The sequence below is a fragment of the Anomalospiza imberbis genome, unplaced genomic scaffold (assembly GCF_031753505.1).
Source record: "Anomalospiza imberbis isolate Cuckoo-Finch-1a 21T00152 unplaced genomic scaffold, ASM3175350v1 scaffold_117, whole genome shotgun sequence".
Taxonomy (NCBI): Eukaryota; Metazoa; Chordata; class Aves; order Passeriformes; family Viduidae; genus Anomalospiza; species Anomalospiza imberbis.
Window position 1 is genome coordinate 175,641 of NW_027099562.1, and position 23,559 is coordinate 199,199.

General features: G+C 45.0%; 1 protein-coding gene across 3 annotated transcripts in view; it reads left to right on the forward strand.

Moving 5' to 3' along the window:
* MORC2 (MORC family CW-type zinc finger 2) overlaps positions 1 to 23,559 on the forward strand; it is a 48,119-nt gene extending 24,560 nt beyond the window's left edge. For 2 of the 3 annotated variants that reach the window (XM_068177899.1, XM_068177900.1), the window contains 17 exons: positions 815 to 894; positions 4,634 to 4,716; positions 5,599 to 5,684; positions 9,021 to 9,161; positions 9,584 to 9,738; positions 9,866 to 9,994; positions 11,234 to 11,339; positions 16,862 to 16,994; positions 17,296 to 17,370; positions 17,483 to 17,857; positions 18,318 to 18,458; positions 18,552 to 18,606; positions 19,381 to 19,522; positions 19,845 to 20,036; positions 20,131 to 20,224; positions 21,605 to 21,793; positions 22,649 to 23,559. In XM_068177899.1, coding sequence (XP_068034000.1) covers positions 815 to 894; positions 4,634 to 4,716; positions 5,599 to 5,684; positions 9,021 to 9,161; positions 9,584 to 9,738; positions 9,866 to 9,994; positions 11,234 to 11,339; positions 16,862 to 16,994; positions 17,296 to 17,370; positions 17,483 to 17,857; positions 18,318 to 18,458; positions 18,552 to 18,606; positions 19,381 to 19,522; positions 19,845 to 20,036; positions 20,131 to 20,224; positions 21,605 to 21,793; positions 22,649 to 22,717 — 2,245 coding nt within the window. In that variant the 3' untranslated portion in view covers positions 22,718 to 23,559. Of the gene's footprint in view, positions 1 to 814; positions 895 to 4,633; positions 4,717 to 5,598; positions 5,685 to 9,020; positions 9,162 to 9,583; positions 9,739 to 9,865; positions 9,995 to 11,233; positions 11,340 to 16,861; positions 16,995 to 17,295; positions 17,371 to 17,482; positions 17,858 to 18,317; positions 18,459 to 18,551; positions 18,607 to 19,380; positions 19,523 to 19,844; positions 20,037 to 20,130; positions 20,248 to 21,604; positions 21,794 to 22,648 lie in introns of all 3 variants that reach the window. The other variant, XR_010994873.1, reaches the window with a different exon arrangement.

Consider the following 23,559-nt stretch of genomic DNA (forward strand, 5'->3'; position numbering starts at 1 on the left):
ATCCCCATGTGTTTTTGCCTCTATGTAAAAACAGTATTTCTAGTGGCTTTTGCTTTAGCTAAATACTGGAAAAGTTAATCCCATCCATTTGGGATGGGATTTTCGTCTTGGTATATCCAAAACCTTGTGTCTTAAGGTGATCTGAGTTCCTGCAGGCTCTGCTTGTCCAAGGTGTCATCTTTCCTTGTGACATGCTTGGAGGTGATGCGCATTCATGAACTTCTGCCTCACGAACACCAATCTCTCACTCTGCAGCAGTCAGTGAATTTGGATCTGTATTTGGCATGTTAGTGTATAAGGAAGGTGAAACAAGCTGCTCCATCTCCAGCACAATTTACAAGGTTGTGAGTCAGATACGTAACACACAGAAGTGTCCTGAAACTTGAAGTTCTGATCAAATTGTTGTTTTGCTTTGAGATAGCCCTGTGTGAGATGGACTGATCAGACTGCACCTGTGGACAGCTGTTCACAGGAAAGGTTATTTAGCTGTGGTGGGAGGGTTTTGAGAAGCTTATTATTTCTCTAAGAAAAAAATATTTCCACAAGTCTTGAGATTTGCTACAAGAATATGGATATATTTCACCCCTGCTGGATATTGTGGTTGGAGCTACTACTAAAACATCTCTGACTTAAAAAGATTTTGCTTAGCTTCATCCAAAAATGTCCAGTTCATGATATGTAAACCTCCTCTATTTATTGAATCTATTGGGAGGAGTAGAGTAGCATGTGGGGATCTTGTTCTCTCATGCAGTGATGAAATTTTGGTTTGACCTTACTGCTGAGTTTGCTGATTAATAAATTTTGATCATCACAGGATGTACAAATACACTTCAAACCGTTTCAAGACCCGTGCAGAGCAAGAGGTGAAGAAAGCAGAGCACATGGCAAGGATAGGTGAGTTGTCAGGGCATGCATTCATCTGTTGCTAAGGGGAGGACTAAACCTTTGATTGGTGTGACCTGGGGTTGCCTGCCTCTGGGATCACTGGAATTGCTCAGGAACTGAATTATTGCAGCAACTGCAGATGACACAGACTTACATTCATGCAATGGAAGGAATGTACATTGTTCCCAGAGACCATTTCATCTGAGTATCAAATGTACAGGATAACCCTTGGAGTCCCAGTAGTTTGCCCCCACTCCAGCAGAAGCCTGGCTGATCCCTGTTGTCCTGCCGTTCTTCTCTCACCTTTAAGATATTATGAGCTTTTGGTTGTGTTTTTGTTCTCCACCTTTCCTGTTAAGGCAGTTAAAAAAGTAGATTTTTATTCTGTCACTTAATGTAAAGGGATTGGTCTGGGTATACAGGGGAGCCCTGGTTTGCTTGGTTTTAACCCTTCCAGGCATACCTTTTGCCCATCTAATCTTCCTTTCCTGTTAAGTCCTGTAATCCTCAGGGAAAACTCAGTTTGTCATAATTGGATATTCAGCACATAGAAATCACACAAGCATATAAATACAGCATTAAACTGTATTATAACTGCCTTAAGTCTCCAGAAGTTTAACACAAAAAGTAGCGTCCCTCCCTAACCCTTGATGCAAAAATACTAGTGAAGGAAGAATCTTGGAAGTTGTAAGTGATTTATATGTGACCTGTATCTTCTGGTAGGGTTCATAAATCCACTACATAAATCACCTGGAGGCACGTGTCCTCTGTCCCTGTGTCGGACCTGCTTTAGGCATGTCTGCGTGTGGCTACAGGTCATATACACAAGGCATGGTGCCGCATTCAGCCTGTACAGCATCACAGAGGGCAGTGTGACTGTGACCCTGCCCCAAAGAAAAGCAGCAGAGTGAAATGGTGTGAATTGCCATGTTCCCTGTTCCTCCTTTAGGAAGTACAGCCTGGCAAAATAGACTTGGTAAGATGAAGCTTAAGCAGATTTTATTGTGTGCCTCAATCCTCATAGGTGAATTTATTTTTACATTGAGTCCTATAGCCAGGGCAGGTCTTGAGCACACACTCCCATTGCTTTTCAAGAAGATGAAAAGAGCAGGATTTAGAGAAGCTTCTTCCCTGAAGCAGTCTATGAGGCTTTCATGGCACTTAAAAGTGAAGCTTAGTATATGGCACTGAAAAATTGTGTCCATTGTTGTCCCAGTGCTGAGAACAGATAGAATTGACACTAAAATGTGACAAATGGTGGGTCTCAGCTGAGCAAACAGCCGTTCCAGAATGCCAGATATACCTGTCTACAAGGAATGTGTTGGAATCAGTCACTCTGAGAGATTGCTGAGTCTCTGGATATAGCTTATGAGCTTGTGGAATCAAAACAGGATAACCAAAAAATAGCTGGATGGGGAAGATGTATGAGCAGCATTGACATGATGGCAGTTGGTGGCATGGCTTTGGCATATCTTAAAAAGAGATATGGCTCAGGAGTGAAGACATACATATATTTAAGTTGAGGAAAAGCCCCTTTTCATTCCCCAGGAACTAACTTCCTGCCTCATGCAATAAGCTGTAGTATCCAGATTCCTAAGTGAGTTAGTGGACCTAGGAGAAAAGTACCATTCCTGGGCAAGGTGGCTGTGAAAGACCATCACTTGCTTTCTGTGTTCTTCTGAACTGAGACTGAGTATTGCACTGAGGCACCTTGGCATTTGCATTGCCTCGCTTCTGGAAATCCCCTTCCAAAAGTGGGAAGGCAAACGAATGGAAGAGGTGAGGAGTCATGCAGATATCAAGTACTGGAAGCTAACAGCTCTGTGCTGCTCTAGGTATTATTTCAGATTATTTTGGTGTGTCCAGTGCTGTGCTTGGCAGTGCCATGGGTACACCATGCCTGCTGTCCCCTGGGAGGATGTGTATATGGGTTCCATCTGCTGCGTGCTCACTGTCCTGCATAGGACATGCATCTTTATGCCTTGGGGGCCTCACCCCTGTAACTGTATCGATCCCTGTCAGCTGTCTCAGTTGTCACTGCATTAGTGGAGCAGGTTTGACCTGGGTTACCTGCCCTTCTGGGTTACCACTGTGTTCTTTTCACTAGCCACAAATATGTTTAGCCCACCAGCAGCTTCCTACAAGCTCTGATGGAAGTGGACCAAATGCTTTAAGCAGCCTCCAGCCTCCTGTTGGCTTGATTTAGCCAGACTGTCTCTTGATGATGGCTAGTCACACAGCACAGTCCTTGGTAAGCAGCGTGAACCTCAGACCATGCTGCTCTGGGAATGAGGTGAACAAAACTCCAATGGGACAATGCGCAGAAAGGAAAAGGGATTTGTGTTGTAGTCGTCTAAGTCAACTGACTGGCTACAGACTCCAGTTTCCTTCTGGCTGGCAACCAAGTGCTGCTTTTTGGAGAGATGCTGGTAATCTATAGCCTGTCATCTTCTTGTTTACCTCATCCTATGTGAATCGTAGGCAAGGTCGCTCTTCCACTGGTGTGTTTCCTTGTTTGGAGTGTCTCACAGCTACAGTTTATCTCCCTGTGAGGAGAGCTGGGAGAGAGATGGCTTTTGGGTGTGCTGTAACTAGGCTGCTGCACCCTCACATGTGGGGGTGCAGGCATTGTTTGCCTTGGTGTGAGCTACACCATCCCTCAGCACGCACCCGTTGTATTGCCAAATTACAGAATCACAGGATGACTTGTATTGGAAGGGATCTTAAAGCTCATCTGAAGCCTTCACCAGGCTAAGCACCCCAGCTCTCCCATCCTGTCTCCAGAGCAGAGGTGCTTCAACCCTTGGAGCATCTCCATGGCCTCCTCTAGATGCTCTCCAGCAGCTCCACAGCCTTCCTGTGCTGGGCCCCAGGGCTAGAGGCAGCTCTGCAAGTGGGGTCTCACCTGGGCGGGGCACAGGGGCAGAATCTCCCCCTCCCCTGCTGTGCATGCTGTGGGATCAGCCCAGGGCATGGGAAGTTTCTGGGGGCCAGTGCAAACAGGTGGGACAGGTCCAGCTCTCATCCACCAGCACCCCCAATTCCTTCTTACTCAAGACTGTTCTCAGTCCATTCTCCTTGCAGAAAATGAGGTTTATTGAATGAATTGAGGTGGTATGTGCCTCTCATCAGCATTCCTGTTTGTCTAGGAGAGAGGCAAAAGGGGGAGTTGCTTTTACATTGTTTCTTGCATATGAGGATCACATGCAGGGTAGGTTTTCCGAATGCTGGGTCCTCTGTAACGTGTAGCACATATGTGTCTTTGTTCCAGGCAAAATTTAGCAATTATCAGAGATAAACATGTTTCTGAGAGTAGTCCTTTCCCTTAGTCTTTGCAAGAAAATTACCTCTCTGGAACTCCTTTTCAAGCCTGAACTTAGTCCTGGTTTTGTAAGAACATTTCTCTGAATCACATTACCAAGCAGAGCAGGCAGGGCCACAGGCATCCTTAGACTTACCAGTTCCTTGTTGACTTCCTCACAGAGCCTTCCTTCAAATGTGCTTTTGCATAGTTTATCTCTGCTATTGTGCCAGTTTTGACTGTGACTCTGAGCATGTTTAAGATGCCATGTCAGTGGGACTATCCTCTCAGGAAAGGCTTGATTTTTGTACATTTTTGTCTTCCCTTTGTACCCTTGTACACATCAGTGCAGCAAAGGCTCTCTGGAATTGCTGTCTTTGAGTGAATGCCTGATGATGTCTGTCTGTACCAAATGGCTGACAGCATCCTTGTTCCTGTATGTTTCAGCGGAAGAGAAGGCTCGTGAGGCGGAGAGCAAAGCCCGTGCTCTCGAGCTACGCCTTGGAGGGGATCTCACGCGGGAGTCCAGGGTGAGCCTTGTGCTTTTGGCAGCATGTCATGTTTTGGGCACCAAGGGATATTCATAGCACTGGCAGTGGAGTGATGCTGACTGGGCAGCACCCCATGGCAGCATGCCATGTGCTAGTTAAGCAGGTGGTGGCTCCAGTCGGCAGTGAACTTCCAGCAATATTTAGGCATCTCCATGGCTTCATCACCACGGGATGTGTTTCACCATCTTCACATGGTGTGCAGCCCAAGTGAGAAGTGTGCTGGCATTCCCCTGCCTACACCCCCAATATATCCTGTGTGGGAAGGTGACCTCCAGACTCCAGGTGCTGTTTGCTGACAGCCTCTCTGGAAGTGGTCTGGGGAACAGAACTAGAGCTACAGGCTTTTTGGCTGTTCTCTGCTGCCTGTGCAGCTGTCTCTGTGGCATTTGGGCAGGGGCTTTTGGAGAGACCCTCTTTGCTTCCTTCCAGTGGGACTTTGGGACTTTGCCCAGAGGGGCAAGACTGAGCCCTGGTGCCAGGAGTTGGGAGGAGGGCTGGCAGGGACACCAGGAAGGTCAGCAAGTAACACCAGCTTAAAATCACTGAGCTTGCTATTGGTATGTCATGGAAAGAATAGTATCCAAGTGCCCTGGATGTTTCCTTGCGCTCCATTGCCACTGTTTTCAATTTCATTAATTCTTTTTTTACGTGTAGACATTTTCCTCCAAGCAACTGTGTAGATGCTTAAACAACCTAGTGTAAGTTTGCCCTACATGTGGAGTCACACTGGTTGTCACTGTCTACCAGTTGTGACTTCTTTACATTTAAAACATTTCTCAGCTCTTCCTGAAAGAGCAGAAAATCATAAATTGAGTGAATTTTATGAATTTCCCAGCTTGACTATGCAATGCCTGTTTGCAGGTGACATTGCGTCAGGTCCAGAACTCGGCCATCACCATGCGTCGGGAGGCTGATGTCAAGAAAAGGATTCAAGATGCAAAGCAGCGGTGAGTGCAGGGGCTTCCAAACTCTGGAGTACCTAGGCTGTTTGCTCCAGGTGCTTATATAGCTGTCCTGTTTTGTGTGTGTTTTCGGTTCAGCTCAAAGCTTAAATATCCATAGGCGTCTTATATGCTTGGGCTTTTAAACTGAGCAGCTGGGGCACTATTCTGGTTACCTGTGGTATTCCTCTCTTACCTGCTGGAAGACATGTGGGTCTCTGGATTGGGTTTTTTTCTCTAAATGCTTACCTTGTTTTTGAAACATGGGACTTTCCTATAAAATCGGGAACTGGACAGGACAAACGCAGATCCAAACCAATGTGGTTAATCATACGTTCTCTCTTTATTGTTTATAAGATGGCAGTTTATATACACTTCAATATAGTTAACAATTGTGAGCACACTCTCATTGGCAAACAAACATTGTTTGTCTTTGTCTTAAGGTGGTTAAAGTTTCACACTACAGACCTATACTAATTCAAACCCAGAAAGCCCATTACACTGTGCTTACACCTTACCATAATTTCTGACTGCAACACAGACTAAATTTCTAACTGTGTCATAGGCTTCAAGGCCTCACCAAGGCCCTTATCTAAGGCCTAGGCTGGGATAGCTCAACCTTCACTCTAAATATAAATCGTGTCCTCTCTCTCTCAGAAATTCTGCTACAGGTTTTCACATCAGTTTTTTTTTTCAGTCTTGCTTTTTCACCTGCAGATAAGATTCAGGCTGATGAACAAATGTTCGCAAGTTACAATGAAACAGCTTTAGGAATTTTAGGGCTGCTTTCTAAAAACAGGCTGAGTTTTGGTGTAGTCAGTGCTGTGAAATCCCAAGGCATTCTTCTAGCTTAGCTCTGGTGGCAATTAACTTTGGTTTTTGATGTACTCACAGGAATATTTCACTCTTCATATACGTTTGTTTTGAATTTCTCAAATGAAGTGAAAACCAGAAACAAATGCTCTTAAAACAAATGCTGAGTTTGAGGAAGTTGGGGATTTGGATACAGAACATCTCCATTCCCACCTATGTGTGTGCATGCCCATTTACATGGCTGCCTAGGTCAGAGCTGTCCCAGGCTTGTTGCCAGAGATAGACCTAATGCATCTTAAGATGCTGAAAAGAAATAAATAAATACAGCTTTAATTTAAAAGTGCTAGAGCTAGGATCTGAATGATACAGAAGCTTGTGAGAGAACCTCTTTCCTTCCACATACTTTTCCATCTACACCTTTGTTCTTTAATTCTTGGGTTTGGTGACATTAGTGTGCAATGAAAAATTTTGTGAATAGTCTTCTGCCCTTCCCACCCATGGGCAAAATACTTCTTCCTGTTACTAAGCTGACCAGCAAAAAAATGCTCTGGGCAGGTACATGGCTTTTTGTCTGTCCCTGCATTCATCACTAGTGATCATCAGCAGTTCAGAGGATCATGATTTTCCACAGCATTGTACTATATTCAGAAAGCTGAAAAAAAATCTTGAAAGATGTGTATAATAGGTTAGCTTCTGCACTAACCAATCCCTGTTGTCTTTTGGAAAATTCTTGAGTTACAGAGGATGTCCTAGGACAGTTTTCTGCTGTTTCCCTAATGCTGGGTGCATCAATGAAAGAAGTGCATTCTGGTTTCCAAAGGCTGTGTAAGATCAGGTTGGATCTGATTCCAGACAATAGGACAGGTACTAAATTTCTAGTAATTAAATCTCTGGCTTTTGACCCACCACTTTGTTTTCTATGGTTTGGATGATAATTTTACTTTCTGTCCTCTCTGGTAAAAATGAGGAGATGTCGTTTTTGTTTTGTAGGTGAGTACATGCTATTACTTGAAGTATAAGGCTCTGCATTCTTTTCCAGAAGTTAGAAAAAGAAAACTAATCCCTGAGATGGGTCTTTTGCTGCACTTGCTCATGCTCTTGAATCACAGTTTTCTACCTCAGTGAGCTGAGACCAAAGGGTCACATTTCAGCCCAGCAGTTGACAGTGTTCAAAACCCCTCTTGGCAAAGGTTTAGATTTAAGATTACTAAAAGCTGCTATTTCAGGTGTTTTCCTAAGAATGTATTACAGTCACCTGTTTTAAATGACGTTCTGTCATAGGGTACCATTGCATCTGTGTGAGGGAAGATGGCCTTAAACAAAAAATGAATATTAATTTTATTTATTTATTGGGATTTATTTTGCAAAGTTTCACTATTAACATAGATTCAGATCTCATATTTACAGGTGATCACTGTGTAGGGTTCATGCATGCATGGCTCAGGTCTTCCTAATATTTGATATTAGTAGACAGTCAACAGAACATTTTAAAGAATTCCACTATCTTCAGCTAACCATTTAAGCAGAAGTCAAATTCCTCATTAAGATAAAGTACATAACTGCAAAGGACTTGATGGGGGCAGGTGGGGAATATAAAGCAGGTCAAAATTGAGAGGGGTGGGCAGGACCATGGTATAGGCTCTGCCTATAGGTCTGGTTTGGACCTCACATTTGAGGATACCTTCATCCTGAGGCTGAGGATCCTTCTTATGAAAAATCCTCAGCATGGGATCAGGAAAGCTGTGGAACCTGATTAATTTAGTATGTTGAAGAGCCAGACTTGTTTGTGAGACACAGGGATTTTGTTTGATTTATAGCACAAAGAGATCAAAATCTCAAGGCTTTGGCCTTCATGGAGATAGAATTCCTGGTAACCAAAGATTCAGATTGAGAAACGCCTATGTGTTCACAAATGTACTCGAGGCCAACTTTTGTTGGAGTCATCTGCTGCATAGATAAGGGAGAAATCATGCAAATTGATATCCTGACATTCCAGAAAAAAAAGCTCTGCTTAGGCTGTACGTTGTATCCTCCAGCTTTTCAATTTAAGGAGCAGCCTTGTGAAATTTGGAATTAAGAAAACTTTCTAGAATCAGAATATCAAGACTGTAGTTTTGTATTGAAATCTGAATTTCCATGCTTTATCTAGAAAGGGAAAATAGCTGGCAAATACAAACCAAAATAGCATGGGTAAGGACCAGTCTGAATGCAACAGCACTCTCATAAAACTAATTCACTGAATAAAAACATCTGAAGTAAAACCCAGAATCTGTTCTGAAGGAGAAAACATATTCAAATGAAAAATTATCTGTCCAGCCTAAATTAGTATCTGTATTGCAAAGTTTTTGTAATTTGTTCATATTTGGTTGTAATGCTTTTTCAGCAAATGTTTTGTATTTTTCAGAAGTAGCAGTTTACCGGATTAATTTAATGCTCAAGGGTGCTGGATTTCCATACCCTCTCTCTAACACCAGAAAATAGTATACTTTATTTTCAGCATCCCTAGAGGCTCTGTTTTGTCCCCTATAGGGCGCTGAAGGAACCCAAGGAGCTGAACTTTATCTTTGGGGTGAACATTGAGCAGCGCGACCTGGACGGCATGTTCATTTATAACTGCAGTCGGCTGATCAAGATGTATGAGAAGGTGGGCCCACAGCTGGAGGGTGGCATGTGAGTCCTGCAGACTTTTCTGCAATCTTTTTGCTTAAGCTTGGCACGTTTCTATATCTGACTTAGGCTGTACAATAACCATGTTTTGCATTAACCATTCTTCATGAGCCTGAGGCCTGCTCATTTTGTCAGCCTGCATTCTGACAAATAAATTCTATTTAGTACTGCCTACTATTTCCCTGGTTTCTTTATAGAGAGTTCTTTACACAAATTTTAGTCATCCCTGCAACAGTATGAGGTGCTTGGCATTTGGTGCTGATGAGTGCTGGTAGTACTAGTGCCTCATTCTAGAGACAGGCAAAATAGGTCTTGACAGCAAGTACAAATATTTGAGCCCATCTTACATTTTGCATGACAGTTCAGTTTTCTAGCCTGTCAGTTTAATCTGTGTTCCTCCGTGTCACTCTGTATCCCTCTTCCAGGGCATGTGGAGGAGTGGTAGGCGTGGTGGATGTGCCCTATTTGGTTCTGGAGCCAACCCATAATAAACAAGACTTTGCTGATGCCAAGGAGTATCGACATTTGCTGAAGGCCATGGGAGAGCATTTGGCTCAGTATTGGAAGGATGTTGCAATAGGTAATGAAGCTTCACAAGTACCAGGGTCTGGAAGGAGAACTTTGGGTGGCTGGAGGACAGCCAAGAGTGCAGATGGTGATTTTGTGATAATGGCTCCATATTGAGCAGGATGTGGTTTGTTTTCCAGCCCAGAGAGGTATCATCAAGTTCTGGGATGAATTTGGTTATTTATCAGCAAACTGGAACCAGCCTCCGTCTAGTGAACTGCGCTACAAGCGTAGGAGAGCTATGGAGATCCCCACCACAATTCAGTGCGGTGCGTCTGATCTGGCTGCTTCTCTCTGGGGAAGGGGAGGGACACTCCTGGCTGCAGATGGGGACAGTTAAATGCATAGGAGATTTGGGATGGACTATCATTATCCTTTCCTAGGGCCTGTCTCCTCTGCAGTTTGCCTTTATCTGCACTCAGTAGTATTCTGTGACATCCTGGTGTAAGGCTCCTTTCCTGCACAGTTCACTAACTGATCTTCAGGTGCCCTGACAGTAACAGTGTTGAGAGCAGGCTTAGAAGTGTTGTATGAACTGGAACTCACCAAAGGCGCCCATCCCAGCACCAGAATAAGATCTGAGACATCCTCTCAGGCAATGGGAAGTGGCCAAGTAATTTGTACCCTGATGCACTGGCCTGCACTATGTCAGCACAGAGGGAACCTTTTACAATTACCTTGGAATTTAATGCAAGTTCTCTTCTGTGTACCTCTAAACAGCTCTGGCTAAGCTCTTGTTAGAGTAATGGCAAGCTCCACACCATCACTTTGTCACCTGGTAGAGGGACACCAAACTTCCTTATTTTCTCCCTGGGACTTGAGGATGTGGTTGTAGGAAGGAATGTAAGGCCATTCTTGTGGAATTGTTTGTTAGGCTCTTCTGCCTTGATGGTTGTCTCAGTCTTTTCAAGGTTCTTCTGAAGGAGGAGGGGCTTTGCTCTCCTTGTCTTCCCTTGTTGATATCCTTCCAGAGCCTGATCTAAGGATGTTTGGATTTTCTTGGCAGAACTTGATTTTGTGAAGCTGTTGGTTTCCTGGTAGGCTAGCAATACTCTGGAAGACAAATTTGTGTTCCTGGTTCATCAAAAATTTAATAGAATTTTTTTTTAAGTGGATATGTCTGTGATTTGTGTTACTTTGGTATCATTAAGAGACAGCCTCACTGCTGGTCTGAGCTGTGATGTCTGGACTGGCTGTTCAGTTCAGTTTGTATATGTCATTGTTGCAGCAGGAGTGTGAGGTCCTCTGGTGTTGGTTGAAGCCAGGCTTCATTGCATTCTTGTCAGGGTTGTCTTTGAGGGTTTCATTCAAGCGTTTTGTGAGCACGAAGAAATAATTGACTCAATATATTCTGTTACTGTCTCACTTTTTTTTGGCCACTAGTCTTACTGTTGTTGGATACACTTTGGTGTGGTGCTTAAATGGGCTATGGGAAAAAACGGGCTATGGGAAAAAAATGATGTGTCTCAGGCTGTGTATTTCTGACTTGCAAAGTGTCTGTCTAACAGATGTCTGTCTGAAGTGGCGGACTCTCCCATTCCAGCTGAGCTCAGTGGAGAAAAACTACCCTGACAGCTGGGTGTGCTCCATGAACCCTGATCCTGAACAAGACAGGTAAGAATCAGTTAATTTTAAGACTTTTCTGCAAGATGCTTTATCTGCACATTTGGAGCTTTTTTCTGGTTGTCTGTTCTTTGAAAACAGTTGGAGGGATTCTGTACCTTTAAGTTGTGCTCACAATCTGAGAAAAGGCAGCAATGGCAATTGTATAGGGAGCTGAATACTGGGTGGATGTTTGCAATGTGCAAATTGCAGAGGATATCCTCAGCAAGTGACAGGTGACAGTAAACTGGGAGGAGCAGCTGACAAACCAGGCAGTCACAGATCCCTCCGGAGGGACCTGCAGGTTGGAGAAATGGGCCAGCAGAAACCTATCCTGACATTCAACCAGGAAAATGCAAAGTCCTGTCCTTGGGGAGGACAGCCCCAGCACTGGTGTGCGCTGTCCATCCTAGAGCCGATCAGCCTCAGGGCGTTCTCATCAGTGTATACAAACATATAAAGGCTGCAAAAAGCTGCAAAGAGGTCAGAGCCTGGCTCTTCCCAGTGTTGCTCAGTGGCAGGACCAGACACCAGGGGCACAAACTGGAATGCTGGAGGGTCCCTCTGCACATCAGAATTACTTTTTTCCCTGTGAGGGTGACCAAATCCTGGCCCAGGTTTCTCAGGGAGATTTTGCAGTCTCCATCCGTGGAGATATTCCAGGATGTGGTCCTGGGCTCCTGGTGCTGGCTGGCCCTGCCTGAGCAGGGTGGAACCAGGTAGACCCCAGAGTTGCCTCTAGCCTATCAACCAGTGATATGGTGAAATTTGAATCATTGGTTGTTTTTTTTTTTTTTTTGCACTGGCACTGGAAATACTAATTGTAGGTTTAGATTATATTAATTTTGCCATGGGCAGGATAGATGGCAACTGGAAAACTGTCATGGTGCAGTCTGGGAGTTAGCTGAGTTCAGGGGGGCTTTGCAGTTGTCTTTATTGCTCCTACTGCTCCCACCCATCAGACAGCAAACTGCAGCAATTCCACTTGTTTGGGATGACCCCAGGAGGGACATTTTGTATGCTTGAGGAAGCAGCACAGTGGTTCACTTGAGAATGATGTGTGTTACAGTTACAAAATGTAGGTAGAATCTAGTCATTTATTTGAGTGAGGAAAATGATTGCTCTAGACTGCTTCTTTGTGGAAAGCAACATTGCTGGAAGCCAGTTCTTGTCTGTATTGTGTAAGGAAGGGAAGCTGCTCCTCTGTAACTCAGGTCCCTTGGCTCAGGGCTTAAAGACAAAGGGGATGAGTCCAGGCAGTAACTTTTGATTGGAATAAAAAATTTAACATCTGTGGCTGAAAATTCTACAGGATATTGATGCTATTTTGAAGTATTGACTTTCTGGCTTCTTCCTTTTGATACATCCCAGTTGAAGAACACCTGTGCTGACTTCCCTGTTTGCTCCATGTGTATCTAAAGTTCCTGCTGTAGAGCTCTGAGGAGTGTGGCAGTGCTGAGGATGTTCCTGGACAAAATGCTGGAACCTAAGGGGCTGGCACATCCCCAGCCCTTCAGGTGGAAGGAGTAGCGAGGTTATGAAGATGTTGCTTGTAGACACACACAAACACAGACAATGTATATACACACATCCAGCCCTACACAGATAGCACAGGTAGGCATGTGCAGCACTCCCACAGACCACACCAGCAGCTTCATCCTTTTCCCTCTTGGCTCGTCAGGATGAAGGACCACTAGTGGAAATACTGATGTCCATACCTGGCCTCCAGATCCTGTGCCTCTGGTTACTTCCGCTGGGATAGATGGGCCCTGAGGCCTGCAGTCCCAGGGGGGAGGTGTACAGACCTCCTTCTGTGGTTACACATAGCACACACACACTCCAGACCTCCCAGTGTCTCACACTGGGGATCTCTCTGTCTTGATTGGATCGGGATCCTTGCTCTTCCCCAGGTGCTTTCTGCCTAGAGACAGCCACAGTTCCGCCTACACCCCTATACCCATCTCCATCAGCTGAGCAGGACACACTGGTGTCTCCAGTAATCAGCTCCTGCAGGTCACCCTTAGACATCCCCTCCCCTGCTCCCAGGTAGCCTCTTGGTTGGTTTCTTTGGCCTGACATTCGTGTGGCTCATGTTCATTCACTTGCCTGTAGTCACAGCAGCTGGTGGCACTCAGGCACATGGGTATTGTAAAAATGCAGTGACCCCGGAAAGGGAAGAAATGATGATGTCTGGCTCCAGATCAGAAGGCTGAAGGATAGCTTTATTAAAGCTATACTATATTACATTAATATACTATTTAAAGAGATACTATACTATTCTACATACTTACTTCTTACTTACCTAACGACCAAAACTGGTGACTTCTCTGCTGAGAGTCCGAGACACAGCTGGAGCCAATTGGTCATTGAACCCAAACAACCTTTACCAGAGTCCAATCAAGCAATCACTTCAGGTAAACAATCTCCATACCACATTCCCCATGGGAAAAACAAAGGAGCAGAGATAAAGATTGTTTTCTCTTCTCTCTGTGCTTCTCTTGAGAGACAGAATTATGTCTCTCTGTCCAGAGAATGTGAATGTCACACATGGGTCACTGGGGCCAGTGGTCCCGCTCCAGCTGCTAGCACTTGTACCCCAGTACACAGGTGTGCATGCGGAACAGAGTCCCTTGCCTAGGAAAGGGGGAGACGTGGAGGTTAGTACACAGAGGTGTACTGACCAGCCAAAGGTTTATGTACAACTGGCCCTTGTTATAGTCTATTTCCCCCCATATTTATTCTTCCCAAATAATCTCAGTCCTTTCCTTTACTTGCTTTTGGTTCCTCGTGTTGGTCCAAAAGATGTTTCAGAGGGCTGCCCCCATTGACCAGATACCGGGGCTGAGGTGGCTGTAGGATAGTCTTGGCAGGACCCCAAAAAGGGTTTCTATTCCTCTGAACAGATTTGCATTCCACAATTCCCAAAAAGCCCAGTTCACATCCCCCTAGCTGCCTTTGGGCCTCTGGGCTTATGGAAATGGACCCTAGATGGGCTGGCAGCTTCTGGGATGGCAGTTCCTGGGATGGCCTGAGGGTAGCCATCAAAGGGTATTATTCAGGTCCCCTCAACTGCCATTATATTTCTGCACTTCTGTCTGCAGATGGGGTCTTCATTGTATCACCTAGCAGCAACTTGATTTCCTGATGAAAGAATTTAGATTTTTTTAATTTGCAATACCTTGAAAATGCGGGGGTGTGGGGGTGGGTGGCTACTTCTCACGTGAGAACATGTTGAGGTGTTGTTTGGAGTGAGTCTGTGTACCTCCGCACTGCATGCTGTGCCATCCTACATCCCCCATGCAGGAAGCTGGGAAAGGGCAGATGGGGCACTTGGCACTGGTGAGCCAAACTTCTGGTTATTTTAGCTTCAAAAGGGATCTCAGGAGTCTTACTCTGGGAGAATAAATAACTCTAGGATATTTTTTGATTAAGTAGGCTTATACGTGCTTTCCAGCAGCGAGTGCAGTTGTGTCCTTTATATGAAGCAGAAGTTTCTCCAGCACTCCTCTGGCTTTTGGCTGGGGCAAATTCCAAGTGCTGCACTGTTGGGTCCTTGTGCAGAGTTTGGACACCTTCATATCTGTGTCCTGACCATTACAGGTATTTGTAGTGTCTGAAGGATGACAGGATTTGAGAAGCACATGGTTGGCATTCTCAAGCTTGTGTACTGTGAGGCTTTGTGCAGGGTCTCATCCAGCCAAATTGGAAATGAAGCAATGTCAGAGCAATGTCAGGTGTTGAGACTCTCCTGGCATCGGAGATCATATGATAGTTTTGGCTGCCTCGGCACAGTGTCTGCTATTGGCACTGAGCTGTTCCCCTCCCTTCTGGTTTGTCTACCTACACTTCAGTGGCTGCTCGTGGCATGGTGTTCCAGATCATGGGAGCTGAATGCCCTTCTCAGTCTGTGTCATGGGAAGCAGTCACTCCCTCCAGTGCCACTGCCTGTGTTGAGGTCAGCACCAGGTGCCACCATCACTCACTTTGTTACAGAGAAGGCAGTGTCCCTGTTTCACACTGTGAAATAATGTCAGGCTTGCTTGCTTCTATTCTACTATCTGATATCCAGTTGGATCCCAAATATCGTTTGAATGGGTGGCTGAAGCACCAGCTGAAGATGATTGTGTGTCTCAAAGCTCTTTGAGCACTATCAGAGTCTTGGTTTTAGTCCATTCTGACTACCAAGATAATACATTTGTTCTGATTTGCTGCTTCCAGTGATGCAGTCTCTGGATTTGGATGCCATGAATTTTTCTTCAGAACTCAAGTTGCTTTTGTTCTTTACTGTGCTGTAAGACACAGCTTGGCAATGCTTCCAGCCTTGCCATGAGCTGGAAGACTCATTTGTGTGCTGGGAAACCTGTTTATGGTGCCACTTGTTCAACTTTATCTTTAGGAACTGCAGGTTTTGTGTCAGGCAATCATTTTGTAGTGATGACACACACTTCCTTAGCCAAGGAAGTAACCACTCTATGGAAAGTGCTTCAGCAGGGCAGAGGCTGATGCTTGTGTTCCTTCTCACTCACAAAGCTGATCAATGTATATCTGGTAGATAGAGATCTTGATAGAATCATCTCTCCCCAGCTTCTTGGGGCTTTGAGTGTTCTACAGTGAGAGCAGGGTTCTCCCTTTACTAGTAAGACTCAGATCTGCAGGTTACCAGCTTGGTTCCAGTGTAGAGTGAGATCTGCTGGATCTCTTGTGTTGTAAAAGGGCTATCTGCTGCTTTCCTGGCTCAAATCATTCTTCTATGACTTTACCTCAGCAGCGCTGATCCTTGTCTGTCTTTCCATGACTCTGTTTGGTGATAGGAGACGAGCCTGGGCTCAGTCCCCTCTTTGTCCTCTGGCAATGCTCCTGAGGGCCAGCTGCTCATCCAGCACTTCAAAGGTGATGCCAGTCTATTTGAGAGAGTACTTTCTATCTCTGTTTTCCTTCTTCTCAAGGACTCTTCCAGGATTCTGCACATGAGAGGACCTGGGAGAATAGGATGCTCACCACTGTTGTAGGCCATAGGCTGAACAGCTACAGGAAAGCAAAGGACAAGGCAAATAGCTACAGGATATTGCAAAGGACACTGTCTGGCCTTGGATGGCAAGGCAGAAGGCATCTGAGACTGGAAGGCTTGTGGTAACGTCTTAGTCATGGGTTTCTGGTACTGTGCTTTCCTTTATGAAGGGAAAGAAGTCTGTAGAAAGAAGAACTGATATGAAGAAATAAACTGATAGGAAGGAAAATTGCTGAAAAAGTCTGGAGTACAGATGCAGTACAGAAGCTGTCACAACTGTCACAGTTCCTGGGCCCTGAGTTGGTGATTCCCAGCATAAATGCTTTTTTATTAGCAACTATGCTTTTGATCCTTAATTCATATCTGTTTTCCAAGATGAAAACCACTGCTTTTGAGATTGTGGTTACTGCAGAAAGGCAAGTGGCTTTCCTGCTGCATTTGGAATGGGATGTTGGGATAATCCTGCATGAGATTATACAGGTTCTGCTGTCCTTCCTGAGGTTGTCTTGCATTCCTTCCATGCTAGATGTGAGGCTGCAGAGCAGAAGCAGAAGGTACCACTGGGAACTCTAAAAAAAGACTTGAAATCAAATGAGGAAAAGCAGAAACAACTGACAGAGAAAATACGCCAGCAGCAGAAAAAGCTGGAAGCTCTGCAGGTGAGTCTGGAGGTCTCCAGCTAAGCAAAGCAGGCGTGATGGATTTCCTTGTGCAAAGGGCTGCTGCTGAGTCTGAAACCACCTATGTTCCTTCATGGGACTGGGGCTGTTCTAACAACAGAAATGGACCATCTCAGCTTGCATTTAATTTTCTGTTGGGAAAATGGAAATGACAGCTGAAGTGATGTATCTTGAAGGACACAAAAAACACCATATAATTGTTGGTTTTAGCCTGGAAGACTGCTGGGATGCCCTGGCAGCTTGTAAACATGAACTTTCTGATTTTTTTTTTTTTTGGTAGAAAACCACTCCAATTCTATCTCAGGCTGACTTAAAGAAACTGCCTCTGGAAGTGACCACACGGCCTTCAAGGGAGGTAAATGGGATTCTGCTGTAGGCTTTTTAGTCTTTTGTGCTTCCTTAGCTGTTCTGAACAGCAGTTCCCCACTCTTCTACCCTTCCACTCTCTCTACCCTCCTTTGTTTCAGCATACCCAAACTCAGCGCCCACGATCTCCTCCTTTGCCTAATGTAATCAAGAATGCTCCCAGCAGGCCACCAGGATCTTCACCTCCTCACAAATCCTGCACTCAGCTGAAAAAGAGCTCTTTGGATCGTCCAAATACCAGCTCCCCCAAGTTAGCCAGCATGCTCTTCAAGGAGGAGGCCAGCACTTCCAGGACACACCATCACATTGTGACAGCTGGGAAGTCTAACAGCACTTTAAAAACTCTTGCTAAACCAGGTACAAGCATGAAGTCGCTCTCTGGCCGGCAGAGCCCCAAAAGCTCATGTGAGACACCCAATCCAAAAGTAGTCAAGGTGCCAACAGTAAGGAAATCTGCCTCTGGCAGATGTTTACAGGTAAGAGTCAATGGGATTAAACCCCTCAGCTCCTCACCCACTGTCCTGTAAGCCTGTCTGTTCTGTCTTGTGATATGTGCACTGTGGGCACTGCTCAGGACAAGAGAACTTTTATTTTACTCTTTGGTTAGGGTGCCATTTACACCTGTTGAGAAGACTGGTCTCATCTCTTTCCTGTTAGACCAGATTGTTTCCCCAGGGAAAAAAAAAAGTGTGTGGAGTGGTGGGGTGAGTGTTTGCATGATGATGTAGTACCTCTAATACCTTCCAGAAAAGCTCATTAACTACCAAATTAAATACTGGATGTTGTTGTGGTTTTTTTTGTTTGTTTGTTTGGTTTTTTTTTTTTTTTGTTTTTATGTTTTTTTGTTTTGTTTTGTTTTGTTTTAACTTGGTTGCAAGAAGGTTTTGTTTGGAAGCAGGCTGGAATTAATAGCTAGAGCTTGTTTGCTTCCTTCAGCCCTCCAGCACTCGAAAGAGGGCCTTTAACATCCCAGAGGATGGGTCTGAGGAGGAGGGTGAGCCCAAAAAGGAGAGGACAAAACGAGGAAAATTTTTGGGAATGAAAGAAGAGAAGGATTCCAATGAGGTGGTGGTGGAGGTAAGAGTGTGCTGGTTTCCCCAGTAAAAGGTATTTGTCAGGTGTTTATAATCTTGATGGGAGGCAACTAATGTGAGCTCTCTCTGCTCCCAGCTCACAGACAGTGCTGGAGAGGAAGAGTTGTTGGAACTGAGGAAAGCACAGAAAGGTGAGAAATGGGCCCTTGGGCTGCCACGAGTATCTGACATAGAAAAGAACTGTTGCACCAGTTAAACGTGTGATTTCATTAACGAGATTTTAAAATAAAAAATAGTGTAAATTTGAATTCCAAACCCCAAGATTACTCTAACTTGTGTGAAACATTTTGGCTGAGAACCCTTTGATTAGACCAGTGGCAATTGTGGCATGGAAAGGTCTGTGATTGATGGTTGTATCGTGTTGTCAGGGACGGGGCTGGGCTGCAGGGTGTAGCTGATGGCATGTTCACCCATCCTGAGTGGATCATGCAGCCATGCCAGTTGGAAAATGCTCAGGACTGTATCCAGATCTGCTGCACTGCTGTGAAAGAAGAGGGACTGGGAGACACCAGGAAAGGTGATAGCTGGGGTGGTAGTGCACAATCTGCCAGAGCAGGGCATCTTTTCAGCATGCTTCCAGAGAGCTGTCTGGAAAGTGGCCCACTAGGAACATGTGGCAAATTGTCCTAGAGCCCATCATTAGACTGTAAAGCCAATGTCAAACAGCTTGGAGTACAAGAGAAACCTTCTATCTGGAATTGCCAGCTCATTTCCATACATCTTCATGTTTCTCAGCAGGAGCTGACCTGTGTGCCCATTGTGTCTTGATAGTGTCTGTACTGTTTGAGGGCATTGTCACAGGTTCAGGTGTGCTCCCTGCTGATGTGCCTGAATCTCTAGAGCTCCTGTAGAATGTGCTTTCCAGCAGCTGAATGTTTACAAACACCTTTGCTTCCCCCTCACAGATAAGGGGCTGCACGTGGAAGTGCGTGTGAACAAGGAATGGTTCACAGGCCGTGTCACGGCTGTGGAAAGGGTCAGGCATGCAATCCGGTGGAAGGTGAAGTTTGATTATGTCCCTACAGACACCACACCAAGGGATCGCTGGTAACTGTCTCGAGCTACTGGATTTTGGAGGCTTGGGTTTTTTTGCGAGGAAGGGCCTGTTTTATTGTCATAGATGCTAAAGACAAATATGCTGCTGTCATGTCAGGAAACATGTGAGGTCAGGACTGTCCATGGCTGCATAAGGAATGGGCATGACAGACTCCATCAGTCTGTCACTCTGATGCCTGCCCTGGAGGCAGTGATTTGTGTCTAGAGGTCTGTGTGACACTTGGGTACAGGTTCTGATGAAACTGTTAACTGTGTTTCAGGTATGTCCAATGTAAAAAAAGATTTCTGACATTCCCTTAATACTTTTTCTCAGGGTAGAGAAGGGCAGTGAGGATGTAAGGCTTATGAAGCCTCCCTCTCCTGAATACCAGGCTCCAGACACACAGCAGGAAGAGGAGGTGGTCATGGCTGAACCTTCTGCCTCGGATTGTGTCAGAATCGAGCCTGACACCACTGGTCCCAACAGCAGCCAAGAAACAGTTGACTTGCTAGTCCAGATCCTTCGGTGGGTTCACTGCAGATCTTGTGAGCTCTGCAGTCTGATTGCTTCAGTCCATTAAACTCTCAACGCTGGCTTTACATTTTGTTTTCCTGCACAGGAATTGTTTGCGATACTTCTTGCCTCCAAGTTTTCCAATCTCCAAGAATGAGCTGAGTTCCATGAGCTCAGAAGGGTTGTTGGCATTTCCCTTGGTGAGTTCAGTAGTTCTAGAAAAGTAGGTTTAAGTGTTTCCCCCAAACATACTCCATTCTTACGGCAAATGTGCGTCTTGCTAATGCAGGAGTGCACTCTTGAAAAGATACATTGGATCCTTGGCAGACTAACATGGCTGAGGAAAAGAATGAGAGCTCTGAGAGATGCCTTGATTCTTGTAAGAGCTGTCTGAGGATTTTTCTAATTACCATGCATGTGTGTGGGAATGCTGTTGGCTGCTACTGTCTTAAATTATTAATCATTGCTGTTAAACTTCTAAAAAAGAAGCCAGGTTACAGGTTTGTAGGAGCAGGAGGTGGACATCTGTTTGTTTTGCTCCCAGCCTTATAACTTACCTAAAGACAATCTTAAAAATTATAAATAATAACAAATAATTATCCCCAGATTCACAGAATATTCTGAGTTGGAAGGAAGCTACAAGGATCGTTGAGTCCAGCTCTTAGGTAAAAGGCCCATACAGGGATTGAACCCACAATATTAGTGTGGATTCAATCCCTTCATAGGCCATTTACATTTGTGTGAGAGGACATGGAAGCCAGCCCTTTCCCACTTCCCCAGGAGAGCAGGTTGACTGCCAGCAAGTCAGCTGCTCACCCTAAGACTTTTGACCTCTGTTTATTTGAGCACAGGACAGGTGGGACTGAGCTTCCACCAGCAGCCTGGTACTGGGAGGACCAGTGCTGGCTGGAATGCAGGGCAAGGGAACTGGCCTCTCTTACTTTTTCCTTCTCCAACATATCACCAAGAGAGATCTTTCCAAGGAGGCACATGTAAAAAGCCACCTGCAGACGAGCACATGACCAAAGCCAGTTCTGTTTTGCACTCCCAGACTTGCAGTGTGTGTATTGGCAGTCTCTCTCTTGTCTCCTCCCCTTCTGTTAACTCAGGCATCTGCTGGCATTTGCTGGAGTTACCATTCCTGCTTCTTCCATAGGACACCTTGGTTGTGTCTGGGGTTTTTGGTGAGTGTAGCTGTCCCTACCTTGCAGTGAGAGGCTGTGTTGTCTGGGTGATCTCTACCAAGGATACTCACAGTTTACAGGGGGTGTCAGGCCTGCAGCATACCTGTGGGTTCATGCTTTTTAAAGTACACTGCACTCTTAATCTAAATTCAAGCAGCTTTGGGGGAAGTTCTGGTATTGGAAGAATGTGAAAAGCTGTGTGAATTCTGTGCTGGCTGGTGTAGGCAAATCAGATGTAAATATGAGCGTGGGCAGGGTGTGTAGGGGCACACTGCAGGGAGGATTTGATCATGGGGGTCAGGAGTTTGGATCTTCTACAGCCTGTGAGTGCTCATGTTTTTGTGATGCTTGATGCTTTCTCTTAATGTGACACCTGTTGTGTTTTGTCTACTGCAGAAAGAATATTTTAAGCAGTATGAGGTGGGTCTGCAGAACCTGTGCAATTCATATCAGACACGTGCCGATGCCCGGGCCAAAGCCTGTGAGGAAAACCTCCGGAACTTAGAAAGGAAGCTGAGGGAAACAGAGGAGAAACTGCAGAAGTTGAGGACTAATATCATGGCCCTTCTGCAGAAAGTGCAGGAGGTGGGTAAGGAGTAGCAGCAAACCATGAGCTGTCTTAGAGTAGCCACCTGGCTCATCCTCTCCAGGCATTACAAGTGTTTCAGTCCAGCATCTCACTGGGCTCCAGCTTCCTCAGTTGGGAACAGCTTGGGCTGTCACTGCCCACACTTGGGATCCAGGCCCCGGGAGTCTGATGTGTGTTAATTCTCACAGAATGATTTCTCATGGTGTGTATGTAATGCACAAGTTCTGTTTGTTCTCTGCTGTGAGGCTGCTTGAGAATTTCCCCAGGCACAGGCAGTGCTCATCAGGGAATTTTTGCCACATTCTTGGGCAGATTCTGAACTCCACATACAGAAATGCAAACCTTTAAACAAACAATATAAAAAAGTATTGTGGTGAAATTGATATATTAGTTATACTATGAAATTAAAATAGAAAATATATAATTAAAGCATTTAAATAAATAAACTAACTTTAAACTAAAAAACTACTTTAATAAAATCAGGATCAACCTGGAAAGGCTACTGAAAGCATCTGGAAGCAGTTTCTCCCTGTTACGAAAATGTGTTAAATCTAAAAGAACCCAAACCAAACCTGCCTCGACCAAAATCAGTACAGTAAATACATCACTTGAGTGAATTGTTTGAGCATGAGGTGCTGATGGGTTTCCTATGTTGTCTTTCGGATGCTGACAGGGAAAACTAGGAGTGCTGTCACTGCAGCTGTTAGCAGTTGGAGGGTGCTGGAGGTTGGGGCATAGAGGTTGAGCCAGTCAGATGTAACAGAAGGTGCTAAGCTGCTCTGGCTCCTCTTTTCTTGTGCTGTTCCTCAGTATTCACTTCTCACTGGTATTCCTTGTTGCTTTGGTTTCAGGACATTGATATTAATACAGATGATGAACTGGATGCATATATTGAGGACTTGATCATGAAAGGAGACTGAGCAGCTCCAGTGCAAGTCCTGGAGAAGTGCAGAAGAGCTGGCTGCTGCAAAGGGAGATGTGGAACTCTCTGCAGATGGACTGGGGCAGCGGATGAGGAGAGAGTTTTTTAGACAGTGCTCATGTTGGTGTACAACTTGTTCCTTTGACTGTACATGAGAAGCATTTGTGCTGTTGGCAGGAAAATTTTTAACTTTGTAGTTCTCTGAATCTCTTCTTTTTGTTTATAAATATTTATTTTTAAAAGAAATGGGAACTGTGCCTGATACAATGGGTGTTTTTAGTGATGTAGAAGTGTGAGTACCCCTTTTGCAACTCAAGTATATTCATATGCTAAACCTGGGAGCTCAGACCACCCTGCTTAGCTTACTGGTTCTCCAGCAAGAACCTGGCAGCAATTAAAAAATAAGCATTGAGTTGTGGCAGAGGTGGTCAGGATTTTTTTGTGTAAGATACTGAACTTGAGGTAGAGGAAGCCAAGCCATGAACTGGAGTTATAGAAGATGTCCTTGTATGAGTGTGAGTAGAGAGGATGGAACCTTGGTGGAACTCAGAAATTTGGCACTGGCATCTGCAGTGAGCTTCCTGAACAGGAGGTTGCTGCAAGTGGGTGAAACTGCCTCCATGATAATAGCTAAGAGGCTGAGGGTCCTTCTACAAGAGGATCACCTTCTGGACTGCTCACAGTGGGCTGTGAGCATCAGAGGAAGAATACTGGCATTCGGGTTCTCTGCTTGCAGTCACCTTATCACTCACTTCTGCTGCTGTTTCTTTGAGACATAATTACAGCATCAGAAGAACTCCTCGTCCACCTGACAATAAAGTGACCCCTGTTCTATTGTCA